This window comes from Sander vitreus, chromosome 7 (genome assembly GCF_031162955.1).
Source record: "Sander vitreus isolate 19-12246 chromosome 7, sanVit1, whole genome shotgun sequence".
NCBI lineage: Eukaryota > Metazoa > Chordata > Actinopteri > Perciformes > Percidae > Sander > Sander vitreus.
In genome coordinates, this window is record NC_135861.1 from 28,395,195 (window position 1) to 28,417,532 (window position 22,338).

At 39.8% G+C, this 22,338-nt stretch overlaps 1 protein-coding gene across 6 annotated transcripts; it reads left to right on the forward strand.

Moving 5' to 3' along the window:
* The first annotated feature begins 984 nt into the window (after window positions 1-984).
* bcas1 (brain enriched myelin associated protein 1) lies at window positions 985-19,297 on the forward strand. 6 transcript variants are annotated; one of them, XM_078255801.1, is made up of 16 exons: window positions 985-1,308; window positions 1,468-1,514; window positions 1,793-1,877; window positions 2,895-3,061; window positions 8,373-8,528; window positions 9,719-9,775; window positions 10,183-10,218; window positions 10,899-11,114; window positions 11,242-11,328; window positions 13,242-13,283; window positions 14,052-14,096; window positions 14,231-14,296; window positions 14,627-14,665; window positions 16,345-16,467; window positions 18,179-18,388; window positions 18,893-19,297. In XM_078255801.1, exons 2-16 carry the CDS (start codon window positions 1,476-1,478, stop codon window positions 18,971-18,973), a joined length of 1,449 nt encoding a protein of 482 aa, XP_078111927.1. In that variant the 5' UTR covers window positions 985-1,308; window positions 1,468-1,475; the 3' UTR covers window positions 18,974-19,297. The 6 variants fall into 6 exon arrangements, with proteins under 6 accessions (XP_078111927.1, XP_078111928.1, XP_078111929.1 ...); XM_078255802.1 differs by lacking the exon at window positions 14,052-14,096; XM_078255803.1 differs by lacking the exon at window positions 11,242-11,328 and having other exon boundaries at window positions 987-1,308.
* The last annotated feature ends 3,041 nt before the right edge of the window (window positions 19,298-22,338 follow it).

Below are 22,338 nucleotides of genomic sequence, written 5' to 3' on the forward strand. Positions count from 1 at the left end.
ATCATATTGTTTTGACTTAATCTTGATATGCCATTTCTTCCTACTAGTCTTACAATCAGTGGGCTTTTTGTAAGGGTTGTGCTACTAACAAATCTAGTAGTAAATCTAGTGCCATGCATTGTTACATCATGAAGAGTTTGCTTGAAGTCACTCAGGCTTGCATAAGGTCACAAATGCACAATCCAAACAGGGGAATCCAACTCCCACCTCAATGTGCAGGCCATAGGCTACAATTGAGACATTGTGTTCATGGATTCCAAGCCTTGACATAATAAAATCAATAGATACTGCTCATTTTGTTTTGTTTTGTTTTAACAATTGGTTTGCAGTTGTTTGGTAAATCACAAGTTTATAATGTCTGGAGTGGCTGATTAGCATAACAAGGCTTTTGTCAGCATGATCATAGCACATGTACTCACAAAAGCAGCAAACAAAACAAAGATGAGAATAATAAAAGAAGGAAGAAATCACTTGATAAATAAAAAGTCAATTTGGCTTTGATCCCTTTGTATTAATTCACTGACAAGGCCCTCAAAGACATGTGGAAGTCTTCAGAGACAGATGATTTCATTACAGAGCTATTTGTAAGCCTTGATTAGCTGTGATAATGGAGCCCATAATTGATCTTTGCAACTCAAGAAAGCTTTTATTAACCACATAATATCAAAGAAATACAGTAGATAGTAGAAGCGCAAACAGTGGTGTGGGACTGGGGATGGAAATAGGACTGAGTACCCAGGGCCCTAATGTGAGGAGGGCCCAAAAAATGCTAGAATGAATAGCTGTGGATGCGGGGAGGGGCCCATAGAGAATGCCTTTCTACAGGGCCCAGAATGTAGTGCTACACCCCTGAGTGCAAACATATTTATTTCTGTTTTTGCCGTGTGGATGTGTGCCAGGCAAATATCCTTAATACACATCCTGTTACTTCACAGCTACATTTCTCAACAAAATTGCACTGCAGCGCCTTATCAGAGTGTGACTGGTTAGAGTGTAACCACATTATGATCATGTCAGTCTATTTTCAGAGAATTACGAGAGTGATTACCATGAGCTAATCATGAGCTTTTTTTAAAGAGCACCAACACTCTGTTGGGCGGATAGTGGGCTCTTCACAGGAAGAACTGATTACTTAAAAACAGTCCCACCCATTTTAAAACACACACACTGTATACACACTGTTAGCTGCATATACACAGTTTGGTACAGTAGGAGCAGCAAGCGCATCTCTCTGACACGGTGACAGACTATTTCTGTATTTCTTCTTAAGGAGGATATCATTTGCTTGACTTGCAGAAGTGTAACAAGGTAAGCTATTTGAAGGATACTAAAGTTAAGACAATGCCGAACTAATGCATGAACAGATGTGCAGATTATATCACTTCAAAGAAGTTTTGTCATTATTTGCAGTGCATCTTTTTTGTTTAAGCAACATAACAAAACCATATTTGTTTTCTTTTTTTGTAGGCAAAAACATGGGAAACGAGAACTCCAAGAACGGGGAGCTGACCGAGGTAAACATTTTATGAAAAGTTACACACAAAACCTGTTATGCTATACCTGCAGTATCTAGAACTTTGCGGCCTCTAAATCAGTTGTACGATGCACATGGAATAGTAGATGTTAGTTGCTTCTTGGATCAGAAGTTTGATCCTTCTTAAGTATTTTCCAAATGCTGAATTATCCTCAGGTTCATTTAAAGTCAAAATCTGTGTTTCTGTTGAAATGTGCCCCACTGTAAATAATGTTGTAGAGCTAACAGACCTATATGTCTTTATTCTCTTTTTTTTAGAATGGGAATATTCCTGGGAAGCATAGTAATGGATCAGTGAACGGCCTCTCTGCAAACATCACATCTAATGGATTGGAGATGGCTGGTGAGAGAGATTTTTAAATTTCTAATACATGATAATGATTTAACTGGGAATAGGAAATATAGGCTATGAATGCAGATACAGTGTCACTATGACGTTCTTTTCTCTAAATTTGGAAAATCTGAGGACGAGAGGAAGATTAGACTTTTTATAAAGATCTTTTTTTAGGGCTTTTTCCTTTATCAGAACAGCTGAAGCGAGACGGAGAGAAGGGATGACATGCAATAAAGCAAGGACTGAGCTATATTTTTCAGCAGGGGACCCCAAACTTCCCTTTCCCTAGCTTATTTTTTACTGTTCTTTATTTCTGTTACATCATATCTTACTTTGTAGGAAAATACTCAGTCAGTCTCTGACAGACAAAATCAGCTGATCTTTCCATGTTCATGTTGGATTAGTCCTTTGGACTTTTCTAAGGCTCTGTAAACACAGTGACTCACAGCTGGACAGTGCCTTGAGGCTTGTTAATGTAAACTATAGGCGTAGTCTCACACATTGACAAGGAACAATTATTCGACCTGTCATGGTGTGGTTTGTTTCTCTGCAGTTACAATAGTGCTATAGGATTCCCACTGGCACCTAAGTTTGTCTAAGGGCTAATGTTGACTCTGGAGTTAAAGATAATGTCACTTTCTAACATTGACTAGCCCATGTTTACTTCACGGACTATTCCACGATCATGCATGAGTTAAATGTTACATGCAAAGAGCTTAACATTCAAATCAAGACTGATATATAGTCGTGACAGCTGTAAACGTTTTTGGTAAAGCACACAGATAAGTAATTGTTAGATAAGAATAATTATTGCAACATGGACTTCACAATACAGACATCAGGACTTTGACAATATAAAGAACTAATAGTTTGATCTAAATGAAAGAAGAAAAAAAAAATTAACTAGCAATTGTGCTAGTTTGCTTATTAAAAAGGTTGTCAGTCAGTTTGGTAACTACAGATTCCAGTCATATATTGCCAACTCTTATGTTCACATGTTGACAACAGATTGACTGTTTTTTTCAGTTAACACTGAGACCATAGTCCAGCAAAATGGCGAGCCCCTCTCTTTAGAACTTGCCACAGAATCAACTCAGCCTGAAATCCTTGAAACCATCATTCATAAGAAAGAGGTCAAGAAAGGTAATGAAGATCAAACAGATATAAGTCTTCCTGCCACCAATCCACAGCCGGTGAGTGCACATTTCTGCGTTTGTTTTCAATGTGATATTCTACTGTATATTCCTCTTATTGTCAACAAATCGTTTTTTTTGTGTCGCCAAAGCATCACTGTTGCACTGGGTGACATCTTCCTTCGTTATGATGAACATGGGCAATGTAGTTTATTTTGACTCAATCCCACATACACTGTCCTGCTGCTGGAAATACTCAGAGCAACAAATGAAAATAAAGTCCTTCACAAATGCAGTATTTACTGCTGTTTTAGTAGCATTTGCCAAAACATACAGTGCCCAGATCTTTTAGAAAAGTATTTATAGTTTCATTTTTGAAAATGAATCAATCAAATGATTTTTGAGCCATTTTTGAAGATTTACATCTTTGGGCTAAGTGCTAAAGGCACAAAGGCAAGGAAGTCAGGAAGCATTGGGAGAAGGGACTAATACCTTGTTGGTTTTGGTCTTCTCATGGGATTTGTTGAGATTTTTTGTGACATTTTAGGCCTTTATTTGACAGGACAGCTGAAGACATGAAAGGGGTGAGAGAGGGGGGAATGACATGCAGCAAAGGGCCGAAGTCTAGGACTAAACCTCTATATATGTGCGTCTGCTCTACCAACTGAGCTATCTGGGCGCACTCTCATGGGATTTGTTGACAGTAAGGAGAACATAGAAACATTTTTTATCCTTTAATGTTTTTGATCTACTCTATTACCCAATATGCCTGCCAAATTACATAAAGTTACTTAGATTATTAGTCAGTCATAAAAGACAATTTAAGCAGTACATAAACCATTCCAAAAACAAACTGAAAAAAGAGAAAGAAATAATTTCCGTAATCACTAAACAATTACATCACTGAGAGATTTTTCTTATTTGTCTGCTGTCACAGTGTGATCAAGCACATGGTTTGCATATGTGTCCCGGGAAAAAAAGAAAAACAAGTGTATTTTATCTAAACACGAATGTTGATTTTTACGATAAAGGAGTTGGCCTCAAGTGGAGAGGAAGCTGCCACGGTGACCGTCACTGTGCACCGAGAGGACTTCCAATACCCACAACCAAAAAGTGAAATATCAACGCAAACGGACGGAGGAAGTCAAGCAGATATTTCAACGCAAACCGGTGAAGATGATGATGATACAACCACCACCGAGTCATCCTTTGTCAAGACTGAGGAGGCTGTTGAAGACACCGCATATGATGAGCCCAGAGACAACCAGACAGCTGGGAACATCAGTGAAGAAATGGTGATGGAGAACGTGTACAGAGCGGAATGGGCAGAAGTTACTGGCATTAAAAACTACAATCCTGATGAAAAGATTGTGAATGGCCGTGAGGAAACAGAGCTGGAAATTGCTGCAGAACCAGAATCTAACCCAAAAGAATCAATTATAGAAGATGAAATAGATGCAGAAGAAAATAACATTGAGGAACCTGTGCCATTGGAGGTCTTTTACAGCCTTCCTAAGGTGATGGCAGATTGTGTTGAGGTGGTTTTCGCCGCTATTTCTGAATCCACTGACTCTCCTACTGTAAACACCTCAGACCGGAGTGCAGATGAAGTCATTGCTGAAGACAATGGGGAACGAGCTGGAGACATGTCAGTGCTGATTAAAACCGCTGAACCTGAGTCTAATGCTACGACTCCTGAGGCCAGTGGAGCAAATGACGTTCCTTTCCCAGGCCAAGAGCCAGCGACTATGTTGATGGAAACAATCTCGGAGATTGTTTGTGAGGAGCCTAACCCCACACCTGTGAACCAAGATATGCCTGTAGAGGCACTTTCTGTCCCTCTGGTGCCAGTCCGTCTAGTTAGGGTGGAATCTGCCCATGAAAAGGTCTCCGCCGATGATGCTTTTGCAGTTGAGGATATACAGGGAATATGTCAACAAGAAAACCTCGACAATGAGCGGGAGTGTGATAGATGTCCTGAGGAAGAAATGATCACTGTGGAGGCTCCTCCCAATGACTTTATCATCATCGAGGAACTTCCTGAAGATACTGAATCAATTCCAGAAGTTATGACTACAGATGAGGACGCCGAGGTCGGGTTAGATGCGATGACTTATGTGGGACAAGACACATTTGAAGAAGCAGAACTAAGTCCTTTCTTTGTCAAAGATGACACCGAGCTGACAATGGAGGCAGCGATCGACGCCCTCTCTCTAGAATTTGAATCAATTGCCATCACACCTCCGGAGCCTGCAGTGGATAACGGCATCCCCCTGGAAGAAGAGGTGATCACTGCAAGAACTTTTGTGCCCCTTTCTGGAGAACTCGTTACTGAAAACATAGTTGAGGAAGCTGCAAACGTGCCGCCAACGGATGGCGCAGAAGAGTCGGAGCCTTGCGTTTCAGTCCAAGAGGAACTCGTAGAGGAGGACGTCGCCCCAGCCGAAGCGCCAACTGATTCCACTCACGCCGTCTCTGTGGAGCCTGAATTAAAAAACAACCTTCTGGTCGTCCTCCTTGAGACAATTGAAGATGAAGTTACAGAAGAGATACCGCTTGAAACATTTAATTCCGGTGCTGTTTTAGCTGCCATTGAGGAGAACTGTGTTATGGGCAGGTTGGTGAATGGCGGACCCAAAATGCAAATGCAAAATGCAGAGGCGGAAAACTGAGGATAGTTTGATGTGAAGATTTATTATAAACACAAAAACCCAGGGTACAAACCAATAGGAATCCAAAATAGCAAAAACGCAAGAAACAACACAAGGAGTAAAAACTGAGGTAGTCCAAAAACGAAAAAAGGGAAAACAAAGCTGAATAACAAAACTAAGGCAGGCAAGAACTAAGTCAAAAAGCAAAAAGGGAAAACAGAGCTGGATAACAAAACGAGAGCACAGAGACCGCAGGGAGACTAACACAAAACTCAGAGACAGGAGCAAAAAAACACGGACAGGAATGAACACCAAGGAATACCGACAGGAGACGAAAAACACAGGAACACTAAGACTAACACACAGGACTACAAACTGGCGACAAGACACACAATGATCTGACAAAGGACAAGGGGAAACACCATGACTAAATACACAGGGTAACCAGGAAACACAAGACAGGTGACAAAAGGCTGGGAAACAGGTGAAACACATTAGGGCTGAGCAAAACAATCAAAAAAGGTGTGAAAACACAGGACAGGAAGTAAAACCAGACAAGACAAGACAGAAAACTAGACTACCACAATAAAACAGGAAACAGAAACAAACACAACCATAACAAACTGTGAAGATGCAACTTCAGATGAGCCTGTGTCAGAGTGTGTTAAAGCTGTTCTCGGGATCATTGCTGAAGAAATCATTACAGAAGACGTTGTTGCAGCTGAGTGTAACCGTGTGACTTCAGAGGAGGTAGCGCCACAGGTCATCCCCGAGGGAGAGACTGAAGAGAAGGCAGAGGATGAATCAAGTGTGAACTCAACAGATTCAACATCAGGCTAACAAAATGTCATGAGTACAGACATGGAAGCTTTAGATGTTAGGTTGCAGTCTGCTTGTATATCAGTTGTTGAAGGATCAGCATATAGGCTTGGTGGTTTAACGCTATCTTCAATTGTTTACAGTATCACTGTTACTATTCATGTGGCCGCAAAAGAAGAGCAGCAGTGAAATGTTGAAGGAATTGTCTGAACTTTTGTTTTGAAAAAACACTTTCAGATGTCAAGTGTTTAATAGCACGTGATAATAATTGCAACTGGATTGTAAAATGATTTGTGTTTTAAAATAATGCATGTTTTTATATATCAGTGGTGGAAGAAGTATTCAGATCCTTTACGTAAGTAAAAGTACTAATACCACACTGTAAACATAATCTGTTACAAGTAAAAGTCCTGCATTGAAAATGTTACTTAAAGTGCTCATATTATGCTCATTTTCAGGTTCATAATTGTATTTAGAGGTTATATCAGAATAGGTTTACATGGTTTAATTTTATATATTTTTGTTGTACTGCACATTGCTGCAGCTCCTCTTTTCACCCTGTGTGTTGAGCCCTCTGTTTTAGCTACAGAGTGAGACATCTCACTTCTGTTCCATCTTTGTTGGGAGTCGCACCTGCGCAGTACCTCGGTAAGGACTACTAGCCAGTCAGAAGCAGAGTATGAGGGCGTGCCATGCTAGCAGCTGAGCATTATAACGTGTTACAAAGTGACCACGTTTGTCTCTGAAGTAAAGGCTGGACTACAACAGAGCTGTTTGGAGCAGTTTGTGAACAGTGTTTTCTGTTGGAGATGGTAAGTCCCTTTGGGGTGGACTTTGGGCTTTTTCACTTTGTAAACCTATAACGTGCACAAAAAAAGATATATAACACAATAAAGGAAAGGGGAAAAGCCAAAAAGCATAATATGAGCACGTATAGTATCATCAGGGAAATGTACTTAAAATATTAAAAGTAACAGTATTCAGTGCAGAAAAATCCTCCCATTTTAGAGACTGGAAAGGATCCAAACAGTTGTGTGTTTAATGGTCTAATCATTTCAGCTGGACTTGTAGGCCGTTATATTGTTGGGCAGCCTATGTATAATATAATATATTTATATGTGTTTTGTGTGCAAAAATCTTAATGTGTAAAGCAACTAGTAACTAAAGCTGTCAGATGAATGTAGTGGAGTAAAAAGTACAATATTTCTCTCTGAAATGTAGCGTAGTAGAAGTAGAAAGCCTGAAAAGAAAAGAAAAGACTCAAGTAAAGTACAAGTACCTCAACATTTGTTCCATAAGTACAGTACTTGAGTATATGTACTTAGTTACATTCCACCAATGTTATATAGTATCAACACAAAGCTCACACTGTAAAGTGCTGAAACATTTTACAATAAAAACAAAAAACAAAAACATCTTCATTTATGATTTTGTTCATTACTTATTTGTACTCTTTTGGTCGTGTCTTTAGTGACAATTGATACCTGCTTTCAGAAAAGAAAGAGAAGTAGTGTCTTAGTTTAAAAAAAAAAAAATAAAAAAAAAGGAACATGAAATTTGAATCTGAACTGAAGTGAACAGATTAACTAAAAATGATTTTAAAATTAGAGTTGGTCAATTCTGTATGTTAAAGATCATCACCATCAACACACAGCAAGGTATTTGAGTTTCCTGGCATTTCTCAGGGCATAACTCTCACACATTGTTGAATATCAATGAGTGAGGGGTGGGACACACACATTAATAAAAGGCTGATTGTTGACAATGCCCCGAGTAGGCAGAGGCATGGTTGGAATTGTGCTCCCATCTCAATGCTGCGATTAAGACACTCACTGCTTGCATTATCAGCTGCGCCGCTCTAACATCATTCTCAAAGGCTAATTCTTTGTCATGGTGTATAGGAGGCAGCTAACCTAAAGCAAGCGTCAGAATCATTAACGGTGCCAGAGAGCGTGACTCTAGACCCGGGTCCCAAGAAAGAAAAAGCTCCTGAAAGTGACAAGGGAGAGGACAGTAACCCAGAAGAGAATCCAGTTATGAACTTCTTCAAAACACTAGTAAGTGACATGATTTGTGTGGCTTACATACACTTGATATTTCTAATTGCTTGTAAAATTAGACTGCATGGGAAAATAAATAAAAAGAAATCTGCTGTAATCAAAAGTGAAAAGAACAAATGCACCCTTGTTATCTCTGACTTCAGTTGAAGGCTAACAGCTGCTCAGACGACAAAAATGAAGTTATTGTGGTTTGGTTTTTGTCACTGAAGTCAATATGTTTGGCAATTTGCCGGATAATGTAGGGATCAGTGATAATAGATTCAAGAGTGAAAATGTTGTTTAAATTCATATTTACTTTATTCTCTGTTGAGGCGTTTGCAAAAAGAAGTTGTATGGCAGTAAAGGTATCCATTTGCAAAGAAACTCCAGCACACTGTCTAACTTGCAAAGATACATTTATATACTTTTATTTTATAAAAGTTTTTTTTTTTTTTTTTGGCCTGATGAAGGTTTAGTACCGAAACGTTGCCAGCTAATACAGTTAATTAACTTTTGACCTACTCGTCCCCCTCCGACACACCTGTCTCACGTCACGTTACAGATGTGCAGAAGTATTTTTCTGTTCTGAGTTAAGGCATCTATAACAAAATCTGCCATGATGACAGTGCATGATGGAAAACCTACAACAAACAGCTATTGTATTTCCTCTTCAGAGTGCTGTCTTTTGGATTCATGCCGTTTTAAAGAGTTACCATTGCCCTAGCCCCATGCTAATCAAGTCTCTGAACATGCGGGAATGTGGTGGCCTATTGTTCAACCCATAGTGTGAGCTCACAAGGGAGGCCTGTGCGGTTGGAAGTTGAGATTTGTGAAGATAGAGCGAGGGCAGGCCTACGCCATCTCCGGAGCACAATGGCTATCACGATGACAGCGCATGTACTGTATGTGCTCTGTCCGGGCCTTCAGTGTTCCTCACTTAGCTTATCATAAAGGCCTATGTCTGCTTTCATGAAAGGCTTCTGTTTTTATCTAAATCATTATTTTTCTGTTCCTGTTACATCAACTATATACGCTGACTCTGTTTGACACTGCAGCTTCATTGCCAGGCAGCTATATGAAATAACATCATGCACACATTTAACATTCATAGGGTACGCATTTTGTTTTTTTCTTATTTTCTTTTTGTCTGGCATGAATAAAAGCCACTGAAGACAGTTGCTTTTTTTTTTTTCCCCCTTTTTGCACAGGTGACTCCCAAAATAACCAAAAAGGAAACAGCTACTCCTGGTGCCACAAAAGACCAGGTGAACAGATGTTTATAAAGCATTACGTCAAATATAAAACATGTTAACTGATTAATTGATCATGACGGTACTACCGTGGGTTTGTTCAGAATGGATTTCATTTTCTTGTTTGATTTTCTTTCATTATCCATTTTTCATCATTATGCTTATTTTGGTTTACAAAGTGCTACCAGTGAACTCAGTACTGTAAGGGTTTATTTTTTTGACTAGTTGATTATATATTGATTATACTGTCATCTATTTGAGTTCATTTCTGTTTCTGCTTGGAATTTACGATCTCCCTGATTCCAAAAAAGAACTTGTCATTTCTAAAGAACCAATACGTATATATAGCACATGTACACAGGCTTTTTTTATTTTCACTTTTCACATTTCTCTAACTGCTTCCTTTTTCTGTTGCCAAATAGTCCCAGATGGAGAACCAACCAGCAGTAACCACTACTGTGAGCACAATGCCCATTAAGTTTTTTCATTTGTTTTTATTTCCCCTAGAAAGAATATATTTATTGGACATATAATTGGGTTAACCTCCAGAAATGTGATTTTATTTGCCAATGTTGCATTGTACACTAATTCAATTTTTAATAGTTTATTTTGGACGAAAGTTGCTAAGCTTAAAGGTGCTGTAGGTAGGATTGTGAAGATCCAGGATTTAGCCAAAGAATTTGAAAATTGACAACTTCTCAGTCCCTCCCCCTTTTCCGCTAAAGCCCTAAACGGTCTCCTAAGCCCCTCCCCCCACAAGGGAGAATGAATACGTATGCATGAGCAGTAACTGACACACAGTTAGACACCCCCCCTGCCCCTGATTGGTGCATCTGAACAGGGAGCTGTGGATTTTTGCAAATCACACTACAGGCTTTAGGTGGAGCCAGAGGAGCCAGATTTTTTTTAAATGACCTGCTTCATGTAGTTCTACTGGAACATAGGGTCAGTTTCAGCAAATATGACAGAAAGTTAGTTTTATAAGGCTTACCTACTGCACCTTTAACTGATCACTGCTGTGCATTAATCTTATCATACTGTACATCGCATACAATTGTGTATCTTCAAATATATTTGCTGTTAAAGGTGACTGTGGACATGTTTCCTTTCCAAACCAAACGTTCTCTCTCTCGAATAGGTTGCACAAGTATCTGAGCCGCCCGCAGCATCCAAAGGAATGTCTTACCCACCACCACCTCCTCCAGAACCACCGAGAATGGAAATCAAGGGAGAACCAGCTGCCAAACCTGTCAAAGCCACACCCAAAGAAGAACCCAAAGCTGCTGCAAAAGAAGCCGAGTCCCCAAAAGGAAAATCAGCCAGAGTTGCTCTGAGCAAATTCTTCAGTCCAAAGGTAAATAAACAGCAAACTGGAGATTGCAAGAGTAGATCATTACTTTAAGGGATGGTTATTCTTTCAGTGAGTGCATGTTCCACAGTGAAATCACATTATAACGTAGTGTGAAATATGTGAATTTGAGGTACGGCTAGGTGTCAAGGCATCCAAAGGCAAGGGTGCTTCAGCAAGTGGAGCCAAAGCCCCGGCCAAGGCCAAGACTGCAGCAGTGGTACAGTAGCGTATCATATTCTCAAACTGACTATGGCTCATCCTGTTACTAACTGAACAAGAGCTGGTTTGTCTGGAGGTGGCAGAAACTGAACAATATGGTGTTTCCACATTGGAACACGCAGCAATTGTGTAATTTATCCTGCTTTGAACCCCATCCAGGAGAATCAGGTTATGTTGTTCTCAAAAAAACAAAAACGTGACTCACTCCCAGTGCGTCGAAAGAAACGCCTGGTCAGGTGACTTTGCCGTTTGTTAATGATGCAAAAAATCTCCTTTAGCGTCTGAGTCAGACGTAGGGGCACTTTCAATATATTATATTTATATCGATATTTGACACGCTGGGGTCATTTTTTGGGGTCATTTTTCGACGCGCTTGGTCAGGACCAATTAGCTTCACTTTTTGACACACTGGATCGCGACTGTTTTGGCGTCATTTTTCAACGTGCAGGGTAAAACCACTCTTTCATCTAGAGAAAGATTGTGGATGTGGTTAAAAATGTACATTTAAGTGACATGCGATACAAGAACGGGACAGTTAAGATTAGAGTGTTTAGGATTATTTTTTGGGCTATTTATTTATTTTATCTTATTAGATGGTGCATATATATAGACAGAAAAGGGGGGAGAAAGAGAGAGAAGGGATGACACGCAGCAAAGGATTCAAACCTGGGCTTGCCAAGGACTCAGCCCACATGGGGTTCACCCACTACCGGGTGAGCTAGAGGTCACCCCAAAGTCCTGTGTGGGTGGGGGGGGTGGGGGGGTGGGGGGGGAGTGTCTAACTGCGTGTCAATCACTGCTCATGCACACGCATTCATTCTCCCTTGTGGAGGGAGGGGCTTAGGAGACCGTTTTGGGCTTTAGCGGAAAGGGGGGGAGGGATTGAGAAGTTGTCGATGTTCACATTCTTTGGCTAAGTCCTGGATCTTCACAATCCTACCTACAGCACCTTTAATACTACGTCATCTTACAGCGCCTCGGTCGAGCTCGGTGCGTTCCATACAGACGCTAAAAGGTGATTTTTTTCATTGGTTTCTGGCGCTGAGAGACACGGACCAAGCATCTGTATTTGACGAGTTGGGAGTGAGAACAGGTTGGTCAGGAAGGCATGTAGGCCTAATAATAGCAATAGCATGACTTACAGGTTTCCCTGGAAAAAAGCCTCGTGTTAGCACCAATGTTTCTACCACAGTCCATATTTCCATCATATTCCAAACATTTAAATTGCATTAGTATATAGTATATATTTTGCTTCCTTGCCAGAAGATCAATACCACTTTCATGTCTGTGCGCTTAGTATGAAGCCAGAGCCAGGATACAATTAGCTTAGCTTAGCATAAAGACTGGAAATGGGAGGAAACAGCTAGCCTAGCTCTGTCCAAAATTCAAAAAATACAGTACCAGCACCTCTACATCACTACCAAACGCATTGAATAGTTTGTTTAAACTGTGCTGTTACTTATCTTGACTCCTGAAAGTTGATGCGCCCAGCTACGAGAACTTTTTGCACTTCCATTTTTGTGCAAATTAAACAAACGAGACACAGTGTAATTAGTGAGCTTTACAGGCCCTGGTAGATATATTTGTGAACTTTGGAGAGAGACAGGCTAACCGTTCCCCCCTGCTTCCAGTCTAATGCTAAGCTAACCACCTTCTGGCTTCAGCTCCATTCTAAACTCACTGACATGAGAGTAGTATTAATCTTCTCATCTAACTCTCGACAAGAAAGCACATAAATGTTTCCCAAAATGTCAAACTATCCCTTTAACCTGTTCATATGAGTCAGCATCCATCGCCATGCTAACATATTAAGCATTTCATAATTAAAACGTTTCCTCTTCTTTTGAGGACATCTGCTGTCTGTCTCAATGGCTTTTTACTAACAATAAGAATTCCTTCACTGTCCTGCAGACAATCAAAGATGCACCAGCACAGCCGTCGGTAGAAGTCCAGGTAAACTAGAGAGCATGCTCAATCTTCTCAGCTGTATTGTTCTCAATAGTCTTTCAACAAACGAGCACAGACGGTCTTACTTTGAATCTTCTTTTAAGGGTTACAGCAGGGGCAGTGCCAGATGTTCAGGGGTCAGCCCAAACCTAGGGAGGGTCCGGGGTCATGCATGCATCAATTTAGGGCAGCTATATGCACTATTTTTTCAAGCCATTTGATAATAGAATGCCTACAAATCTGTACACCATATGGGGGAAAACATGATAGTTGCCAAGGAAAGAACTCATGCTGTATAGCCTACATCCTATTTTTGTATCAAGTTGTAATTCTCTTTAAACTCTCTTTATCATTCTGAAACCAGAACACAACACATGACGATGACTTGCTTTCACTTCTGCCACCTAAAAAAGAGGCACAAATTGTCTGATGTTAGTATTGTTAAGATACAACATAGGTAGGGTAGGACTTTGGCGTAAACAGCAAAAACTAATCTTAAAACCTCTTTTGAGTTGAGTTCACAGAATAGAAGGCAATATTTCCCCAGTAATAGAACAGTTGCTCTATTGATTTGCCAGTCAAAGAGACTGAGGGGAAATTATTTTAAAACTCTGAAAGATTCGGGGCTTTTGAGAAAACATTCGGGGCTGGAGCCCCAGAAACCACCCCCGTCGCTCTGTCTCATAACAGACAAGCTGCAGTAAATTAAAGCACTTTCACATGTACATCATGATTTGCATCTCTTCCAATTAAAAAAGTAGTTTTGCTCTGCAGGAGACACCAGTGGTGCCACAGCCAGTTGTCGTTGTAGAAGTCCAGGTAAATCAAAGGAGAGTTCTCAATCTTTTTTAGGGAGTGGAACAATCTTCTGATCCTCTGATTACATCACATCACTATCTTCTAAACTGCATGTTGTTTCCCCCACATGTTCTGACTAATTTGCATCTGCTCAGAGTGAAAATAATGTTGGACCCCATGAGACAGCAGAGGAGGTGGCACAGCCAGTTGTAGAAGAGAAGGTAAATCAGCAGGAAGTGCTCGGGAATATTAATTCTTAATTTCCCTCACTCTGCAGGCACCTCTGACATGATGTTGTACCAGATGTTGAACCAAAAACAATCTTTCATTCATTACAGTTAACACAAATTGGCACTGGCAGTTGTTCTTTTTTTTTTTTCATGTTTTGATTCATGTATTCATTCATTGGTTAAAGGATTTTATCAAATTGTATCACCAATTTTTGCATGTGAAAATATTTCCATCATGACAGATGAGTCAGTTCAAGATTTGTTGCATTTCATACAGCATCTCAATTGATGGGAAAACAAATAATGTTTCCTTCCCTGCAGGTGGTGGAGGAGGTACCACAGCCAGTGGTAGAAGCTGAGGTAAATTCAAGGAGTTCAACATTTTGGGAATTATGCTTTTCTTGCTTTCTTGCCAAGATTTAGCGTTGCCAGCTGTACGATTATTATCGTACCTGTATGATCATTTTGTTCTCAGTTTAGTTATTTATTTAATTAGCTTATCTTATGGCCTTAAACTGTTTTTATGCTAAATATATACAGGCTTCTAGTCATACTATCTTATAATTTAATTTTGTATAAGTAGGCAATTACAAACATTGTCAGACTGATGGACTTATGGACACATACCCCCCACGTCAGCTTGCTTTAAAAAAAAAGAAAAACAATGAGGGTAGATTTGTGTCAAAAAGTTGTTTTTTTGTAAAATTAAAAATGTACGCCTATTTGTTCCTGTGGTTATGAGTAGCCTAGCGTACGGTAGTTTAAGTTTAAGTGCAGCTAAAGTTGTCAGCGGAGTCCAAGAAAAGTTTCCCTAAGGGCAAAATAAAGTATATTTAAATTAAATTAATTGAATTGAACATTTCCCATCATGCAACGCTGCTTGCGTTAGTTAGATTAGAAGATCACTCTCATCTCTGTCTGTTAACAGTGCGTTTCATTTGTACTCGAAAGTCAGATTTCGGAAACACGCCCTCTGAACTCGTATTTCCGAGCTGGGAAATCAGACAACCTCTGAGTACCCCCGAGCTCAAAATCCAACATGGCTGCACCGTGCATCAACAGCAGTGAAAGCTGTAGTAACATACAGTTATTAGCATTTCTGTCTCTATAAAGTCTCACTAAATCAGTCGTACACACAGTCCTGTCCAACTTCTATCTGTTGTCATTTTGTTACACTGTATGCACAAAAAACAGCATAATGCGTTGTTATCAACTGGTATTGCTAACAATGGCTAACCTGGTTAGAGCTACCCCACAATGAAATCAGACCATGAATCCGACCTGTTAAATGGAACGCAGTCAACTCAGGTGTGACTTCATTCCCAGCTCCGGCTTCCAAGTTCCGAGGTAAACGGAACGCACTATGGCAAAAGCTAGCAGCCGGTTAGCTTAGCTTAGCATAAAGGCTGGAAACGGGTAAACAGCTAGCCTGGCTCTGTCCAAGGGTAACAAAACCTGCCCGTTAGCACCTCTAAAGATCACTAATTAACACGTTATAGCCGATAAAAACCACAATTTTTTGTTTTTACATTCCACTTTTACTTTGTTAGATTAACCAAATATATATAAAATACAAACAGTAACATTTCTTGACCTTTGGACTGAGCCGTGCTAATTGTTTCCCCCTGTTTACATTCTTTATGCTAAGCTAAGCTAACTGTTTCCTACATCATAGGTGTGACAATCTTCTCATCTCTTGGCAGGAAAGCAAATAAGCGTATTTCCTGATGTGTCCAACTATTCCTTTAAAGGAGAATTCTTCAGTGGAGACATACCTTTTCCTATTTTCTTGTCCTTTTTTTCTTACAGACAATAACGTACTTAACCTTTGTGCATGATGTTGTGGGCTCCTTCATTCTTACAGGGACGTTTTTTATCAGATGTTTCTACTTACTTTTCTGCTGTGATCCAGCCTGGATATTTCCCCCTTTTACCTCTTCTTTCACTTCATAGGTGGCAGCTCCTTTCCTCACTCAGCCTTTAATTTGTAAATATACTCATCATGATGTGTATTTTCTGCTCTGCCGTTTCGATAATAGAAGGTGGATTCCTCAAAAGCCAGCACTCTGGAGGCTGCTGCAAAGCCAGAACCGCCACCGCCTGTTCAGGAACCAAAGAAAACAGCCTCAAAATCATCCTTCTTTTCTCTCTTCAAGCCTAAAGTAAGGACCTATTCACTTAAGCCTTTATGGCTTTTTAAAAGATCTGAATTGTGCTGGAAATGCTAAACAGAAAGTAACAAATGAATGTGAATTTGAGGTACTGTTAGACAACATGACCACAAAAGTCCAGGCAGCCTCCACAACTGGAGTTCGTCTCCTCAGGAGAACAACTGGAGTGGTAAATACTCTTACATCTGAAGAATAGACGCATTATTAACCAGAGTCATTTCATCAGTTACATCTGCTCTAAAACAACTGTTTTTTTCTCCATGTGTTAATATATTTGACATATATAATGTTGCAGTCGCTCAGACGCCACTGTATCCTAACAGCTGGTATACATCTTAATGTCACTTCAAATGTCACATCTGATGTCATCTCAAAGTCCATTAATGAGTGGAGCACATCAGACATTGTTATATGTACTGATACAGAAGCAGACACGTGCACAGACATCAAAGGGGCACCTGCCCTTCTTCTTCCTCAAGAGAAAGTGCTCTATATATATAATAGGGTCATATATATATATATATATATATATATATATATATATATATATATATATATATATTTATGTTGGCGTACAGCTTCCCTGTAAAAAAAATAAATAAAAAAAGGTATTTATTGAATACAAAAATATCAGGTTGGGAGATTAGACTTTGTTGAGTTCTAGTTAGTAAATAAATTGGAAACATTGGAAACCACACGCCGAGGCATCATCACACTGGACATACCAACTATGTACAACTATCACTAAGTAAATATTAATTATCTAATAATTGCCATAACAATGTGATTTAATGTTAATTAAGTCACCTCTTGTGGGGCTCAATAATGCAAGTCTCATAAAATATACTAAACAATCAATTTGGAGTTATGATTAATTCATTAAAATGAATAACTATAACCAAAGTTAGGAGTTCTTGTCGCAGAAGAGGTTGGCAAGATTCACTTTTGTACAAAATGACATAGACAGCAGGTATATCCCAAAGTGTTTATTCACAAACAGTACTGACAGATCCCAACAGTAAGGAAGTCAGAGTTGTGTTAATATTTTTCCTTTATAAATAGTTATGAGACCCTGCCCAGACTGATCTCATGAAGTGGTGTATGTATGCCACGCCAATTCGTATGCCATTATTGGCGTGTTATCAAGACGCATACTTATCACGCCGTTTGGCCTCCATTGACTTACATTACCTTGCGATTGCGTGTCAATTTACGCTGTAGTGAGTAGTATGAAAGGGCGAAAATCTGTAAAACACAGGACTTTCACCCAGGAGAGCGGGGATCGTGTCCTTCGTGTCTCGCGTGTCACGTTTCCTAAACTCAACCGTCGCTTTCTTCTTTTACTAAATCCAACCCTGTTCTTCTTTTCCTAAACCCAACCGGTTCTTCTTTTCCTAAACCCAACCCGTCCGCTGTATACGGCCCTCAAAATGCGTACAGATAACACAGCACTTGGCTTTAGAAAGTGGTGCGTATGTTTACGTCCGCTGTTTACAGCGTAGACATACACGCCGGATGGCTCAAAATGCGTACAGATAACACACCACTTGGCTTAAGAAAGTGGGCGTGTATGTTTACGTGAAGTCATGATGTCATGCTGCCCTGCCCCCCAAAATGTCTGTGCACGTCCCTGTATAGAAGGGTGCTCTCAGACTGGAACTGTTCAGTTTTATTTTTAATTGTGCATCTGTAACCCTTTCAGGCTGCTGATCCCCAGAAGGCGAGCCCTGCCCCAGCTGCAGCAGCAGAGACAGTAAAAGCCAAAGAGGAACCCAAAGCAGCAGCCAAGTCATCAGAGGCAGTCGTAGACAACAAACCAGCTTCGGTGGCCTCCCAAGCTGGAGATGATGCAGCCAATGTGCCCAGGAAACTGGAGAAGAGGAACTCAATCCATCTGTTCTTTAAACATCTGGTAACGAGAGTGTCACTTTTCGTCTTGACGTTGCTGACTGTTTATTCAGGTTTTTAATGTGAATGGCCCTGCACATTGCAATATGTTGTAGCTCCATCTCCACTAGATGGCAGCAGCAGCTCATAAAGGTTTGGACCGGACCCTATTTCACAGTGCAGTGCACAGCATGTGAATTGTTTTGCACGGTTTGGTTTTAATAATTCACTGTTAATAAATTTGAATCAGAGGACACATATTCCATGCAGTGTTGCAAGCACTGCAGTTTAGTGATAAGGATTAAAGTAATAAAGTAAGAAGGTACTATTAAAAAAAAAGGCAAAGACCTCAAGTTAAAATTGGTCCCCACAAGTAGCATCCAAAACAGGGCTTCTAGGAGACTTCAATCAAATGAAATTACATATGTAATGGGTTAGATATGAGTTCAGATTTGGCATGGAGGATGACATGGCTCTTTGAATAAAAGAACAAATGAACAGTCACAATTTTTTCCCCTTTACATTTCAGGGTCAGAAACGTAACTCGACAGATGCCGGGGTCCAGACAGAGCCGATCCCTGTTGCTCCAGCAGCTGAGAAGGCCAAATGAAGCCAAAGCCAACAATACAGTTTCCCTGTACAGACTCCCTATCTCTTTCTTGCTCTTACTCAATCTTTATCTCTCACTCTGTCTCATCTCCCTTTCAACTCTTATTGAATTACTTTAACTCCTTTTTTTTTTCTTTTTTTTCTTTTTTTTGTTACTGTTCAGAAGTTACAATATGGAAGGAAAAGTGACATGAAGGCTAAGAGCATGTTGTTGAAAGACAGAGTGGGCAGGTAGTTGAACATGTGGTGATTTGAAATGGTCAAAGGCGAGGTTGTTGAGATATATATATATATATATATATATATATATATATATATATATATATATATATATATATATATATATATATATATATATATATATATATATATTTTGGTCATATAAATGTCTTGACAAGTATAGCAATGTGAGTGTGAAACCTTTTCTACAGACATTCAATGTGACTTCTCTCTGTTCTTACGACCTAACACACTGGGCTTAAGCAATAGACAGTACCATGCTTTGCTTTTAGCAATTACTTTGTCAAAAGGGTTCTATTTTTACAGTTCATACCAGAAAAATCACGCAGTTGTGGCTATGCAGAGGTTAATATGAAATGACATTGAAATAAATACTTAAATCTATATGACATTAAAATGAAAAGCTCCTAACAGAGCTGATAAGAGGAGCATTTTCGTATAACAAACTGCACTTACAGATTTTGTAACTTCATGAAAGCTATATGTAGACTAAAGCGTATACGTATCCTAACAGTCATATGGGAAAATCACAATCTTTACTGTTCTGTGGGGAACTGATTGTAAGTGTAACAAATTGATCTGAGGTGGCAAAATGGTGTCGCTGTGCCACTGTGTCCTTGTGGTATGTTTTGCAGTCGTCATAAATCCCAGTTGATTAGCTTTTCATTTAACTGTAGCACTTTTTGTCATGGAATTTAATGGAAGTCTTATGGTGTTAGTCATTTGTGTTTGGCATGTGTGCAATTAATATGCTTATGTTTGCCTAAATGTATGTATGTGTAACTTCAGCTATCTCAAAGACAATAAATATGTTCACAGTTTGTTTGATCTTCATCTGTGTAAACTGCAATAGAGAGAGCTAATTTAAGAATAACTCGATGTTGTAACAACTGCAAACATATGTGGTTCAGCAAGTTTGGCTAAAATCATATAGGACATTCTTCCAAATCATTTTAATGCACACAAGTTAAAGCACTCAACTTGTGGCTTGATTAAGCGTGACACACGAGTTACACCTCGCTGTGTTGGGTGTAGAGGCACATACTCTAAGCCTTACTCATCTATGTGTTTATTTGTATGGCTGACAGACAAGTGACAGTTGTCTGACAGACATGGTCGCAAAAAAGAAAACTGACCGGCCGCAGCGCAGGCCATCATTTGTAACTGTACACAGACCGAGAGACGACTGCTGGACATTTGCATTCCTTAGAGTCCATGAGACACCTTAGAGATAAAAGATGTAAAACGAGATCTAAGGAATTGTATATTTCAGGTAAAGGAAGCCCTCAAATCTTCTATTACCATTTATGATGTCATTTACATGATGGATAGCACCGTGTGCAGTCTTTGGAAGGATGTGTTTTAGATAGTAATGTCTGACACCCACCATTCACCCGCCATTAAGTGATGAGTCGCGGCCCCTGAAGGCATAACTCACGCTGCTCCTTTGTTATCAATGAGACACACTCTTCTCGCATTACCTTCTGCAATAGTTGTGATCATTTTAAATCGTGCATCAAAGTAATTGCCATGGCACTTAAGGAGAAAAAAAGTGAGGTATTGCTTGCAGAGTATAAGACATGTGGGCCATTGTCTGTACTTCCCCCTGAGGATTGTTTCAAATTAAGACGAATGGGTGAGGTTTTTGCCAAAGGTATCGCTGGTATGTGCGAAGAGCTTAATACTAAACATAAAATCATCACGTGTTAACATTACCTTAAGATAAAAAAAAAAAGTAAAAAAAAAACGTTTTAGTACCCACACTGCACATCACCACCACTTCCTGATGCTTTTTACTTTGTCATGCTGTTATTAGGAAATCCACTCAGCCTTTTTTTGCACCTGAAAAATGGTGCAGATGAAGACAACAGCTATGTATGTCAGAGTGTTTAAAGCAAAGGCTTTTGTTTACATCATATTTCATGAGGGCTAATCAGTCCCTTCCGCACAATCACAGACAAAGTGACTGTGTGGCTTATTAAAATAGAAAACGGTTATAGGAATGGATTTAACCATGCATAAAGATTGTACACACCACACAAGATGTGCTTGGCCACCACCATGTTGATGCAGTTCATCCCAGGACAATGCATGTGCCTGTGTGAATGCAACGAGCTCAGAGGGGGTGGAACAAGGGAACAGTAGGCAGGGAGGCCTGACAGGAGGCCTGCTGTCAGCACTAATGTGCATCACGGCACTGCTCGCTAGCAACAGGTCCGTTCTGTGAGGAAACATTTAGGGTGAAACCATTCCAGGGACCAGGAAGGAGAGACAGTAATCGCAGATTCTGATGGGATCTACATGCATGAATGAATGGTAGCGATCTACCCTCTTCAGGACACTTTAACCGAGGGTGGCTCAGCAGGTCCTGCAGACACTAGGGGGGGTATTCTAATGCAGATGCTCTCAAGTGGCTTTTAGGGTGGTTTTTGTGGGTCTTTTCAGGGGAATGTTACATCCTGCCGGAGGGACAAAAGGTGTCTCTAGTTTGATACCACAAATGCTATAAATGACTTACGCTATTTTGGTGCCTTTTGAAAAACTGAAACAGTACTGTTATTTGATGTTGTGTGTTTAAACATTTGCTTGATATTCAAATCAGTGATGGGATCATGTTTCAACCTCAACTGAAAGATAATATGGTCAGCTGTGTGTTGAGAAAAAAGCTTTAGATTATACGATTATTAGGCCAAAGTATCACATGAAATGCTTCCATTTCCCATTTTGTACGTGGTTTGGGTCCTTAAAGGCTTGTTGCTGATAAACAGAAGAACAGAAAGTTGCACTGGGGAGATGTAAGTTAGATAGATTTGCAAAAATGCATAGAAAAAATGGTGTCCAAAACATATATCTATATCAACAGATATCTATTGTGCTGCTGCATAATGGTAAATATTGGTCTAAATGGATTCTTGGTGAATGTGGATTATCATATTTATGGCTCAGCCATGGACATATCACTCCAGAATACATATACGATATTTGGTTTACCTCAGACTCACGGGTATATATCTTTAGGATGGGCATGATGAGGTACTACTACTGACATCAAACTGTTTAGATTGATTATATGTTTTGGAAAAATATATATTTTCAGCCCTGTCTATAGAGAAAATCTGTCTAAAC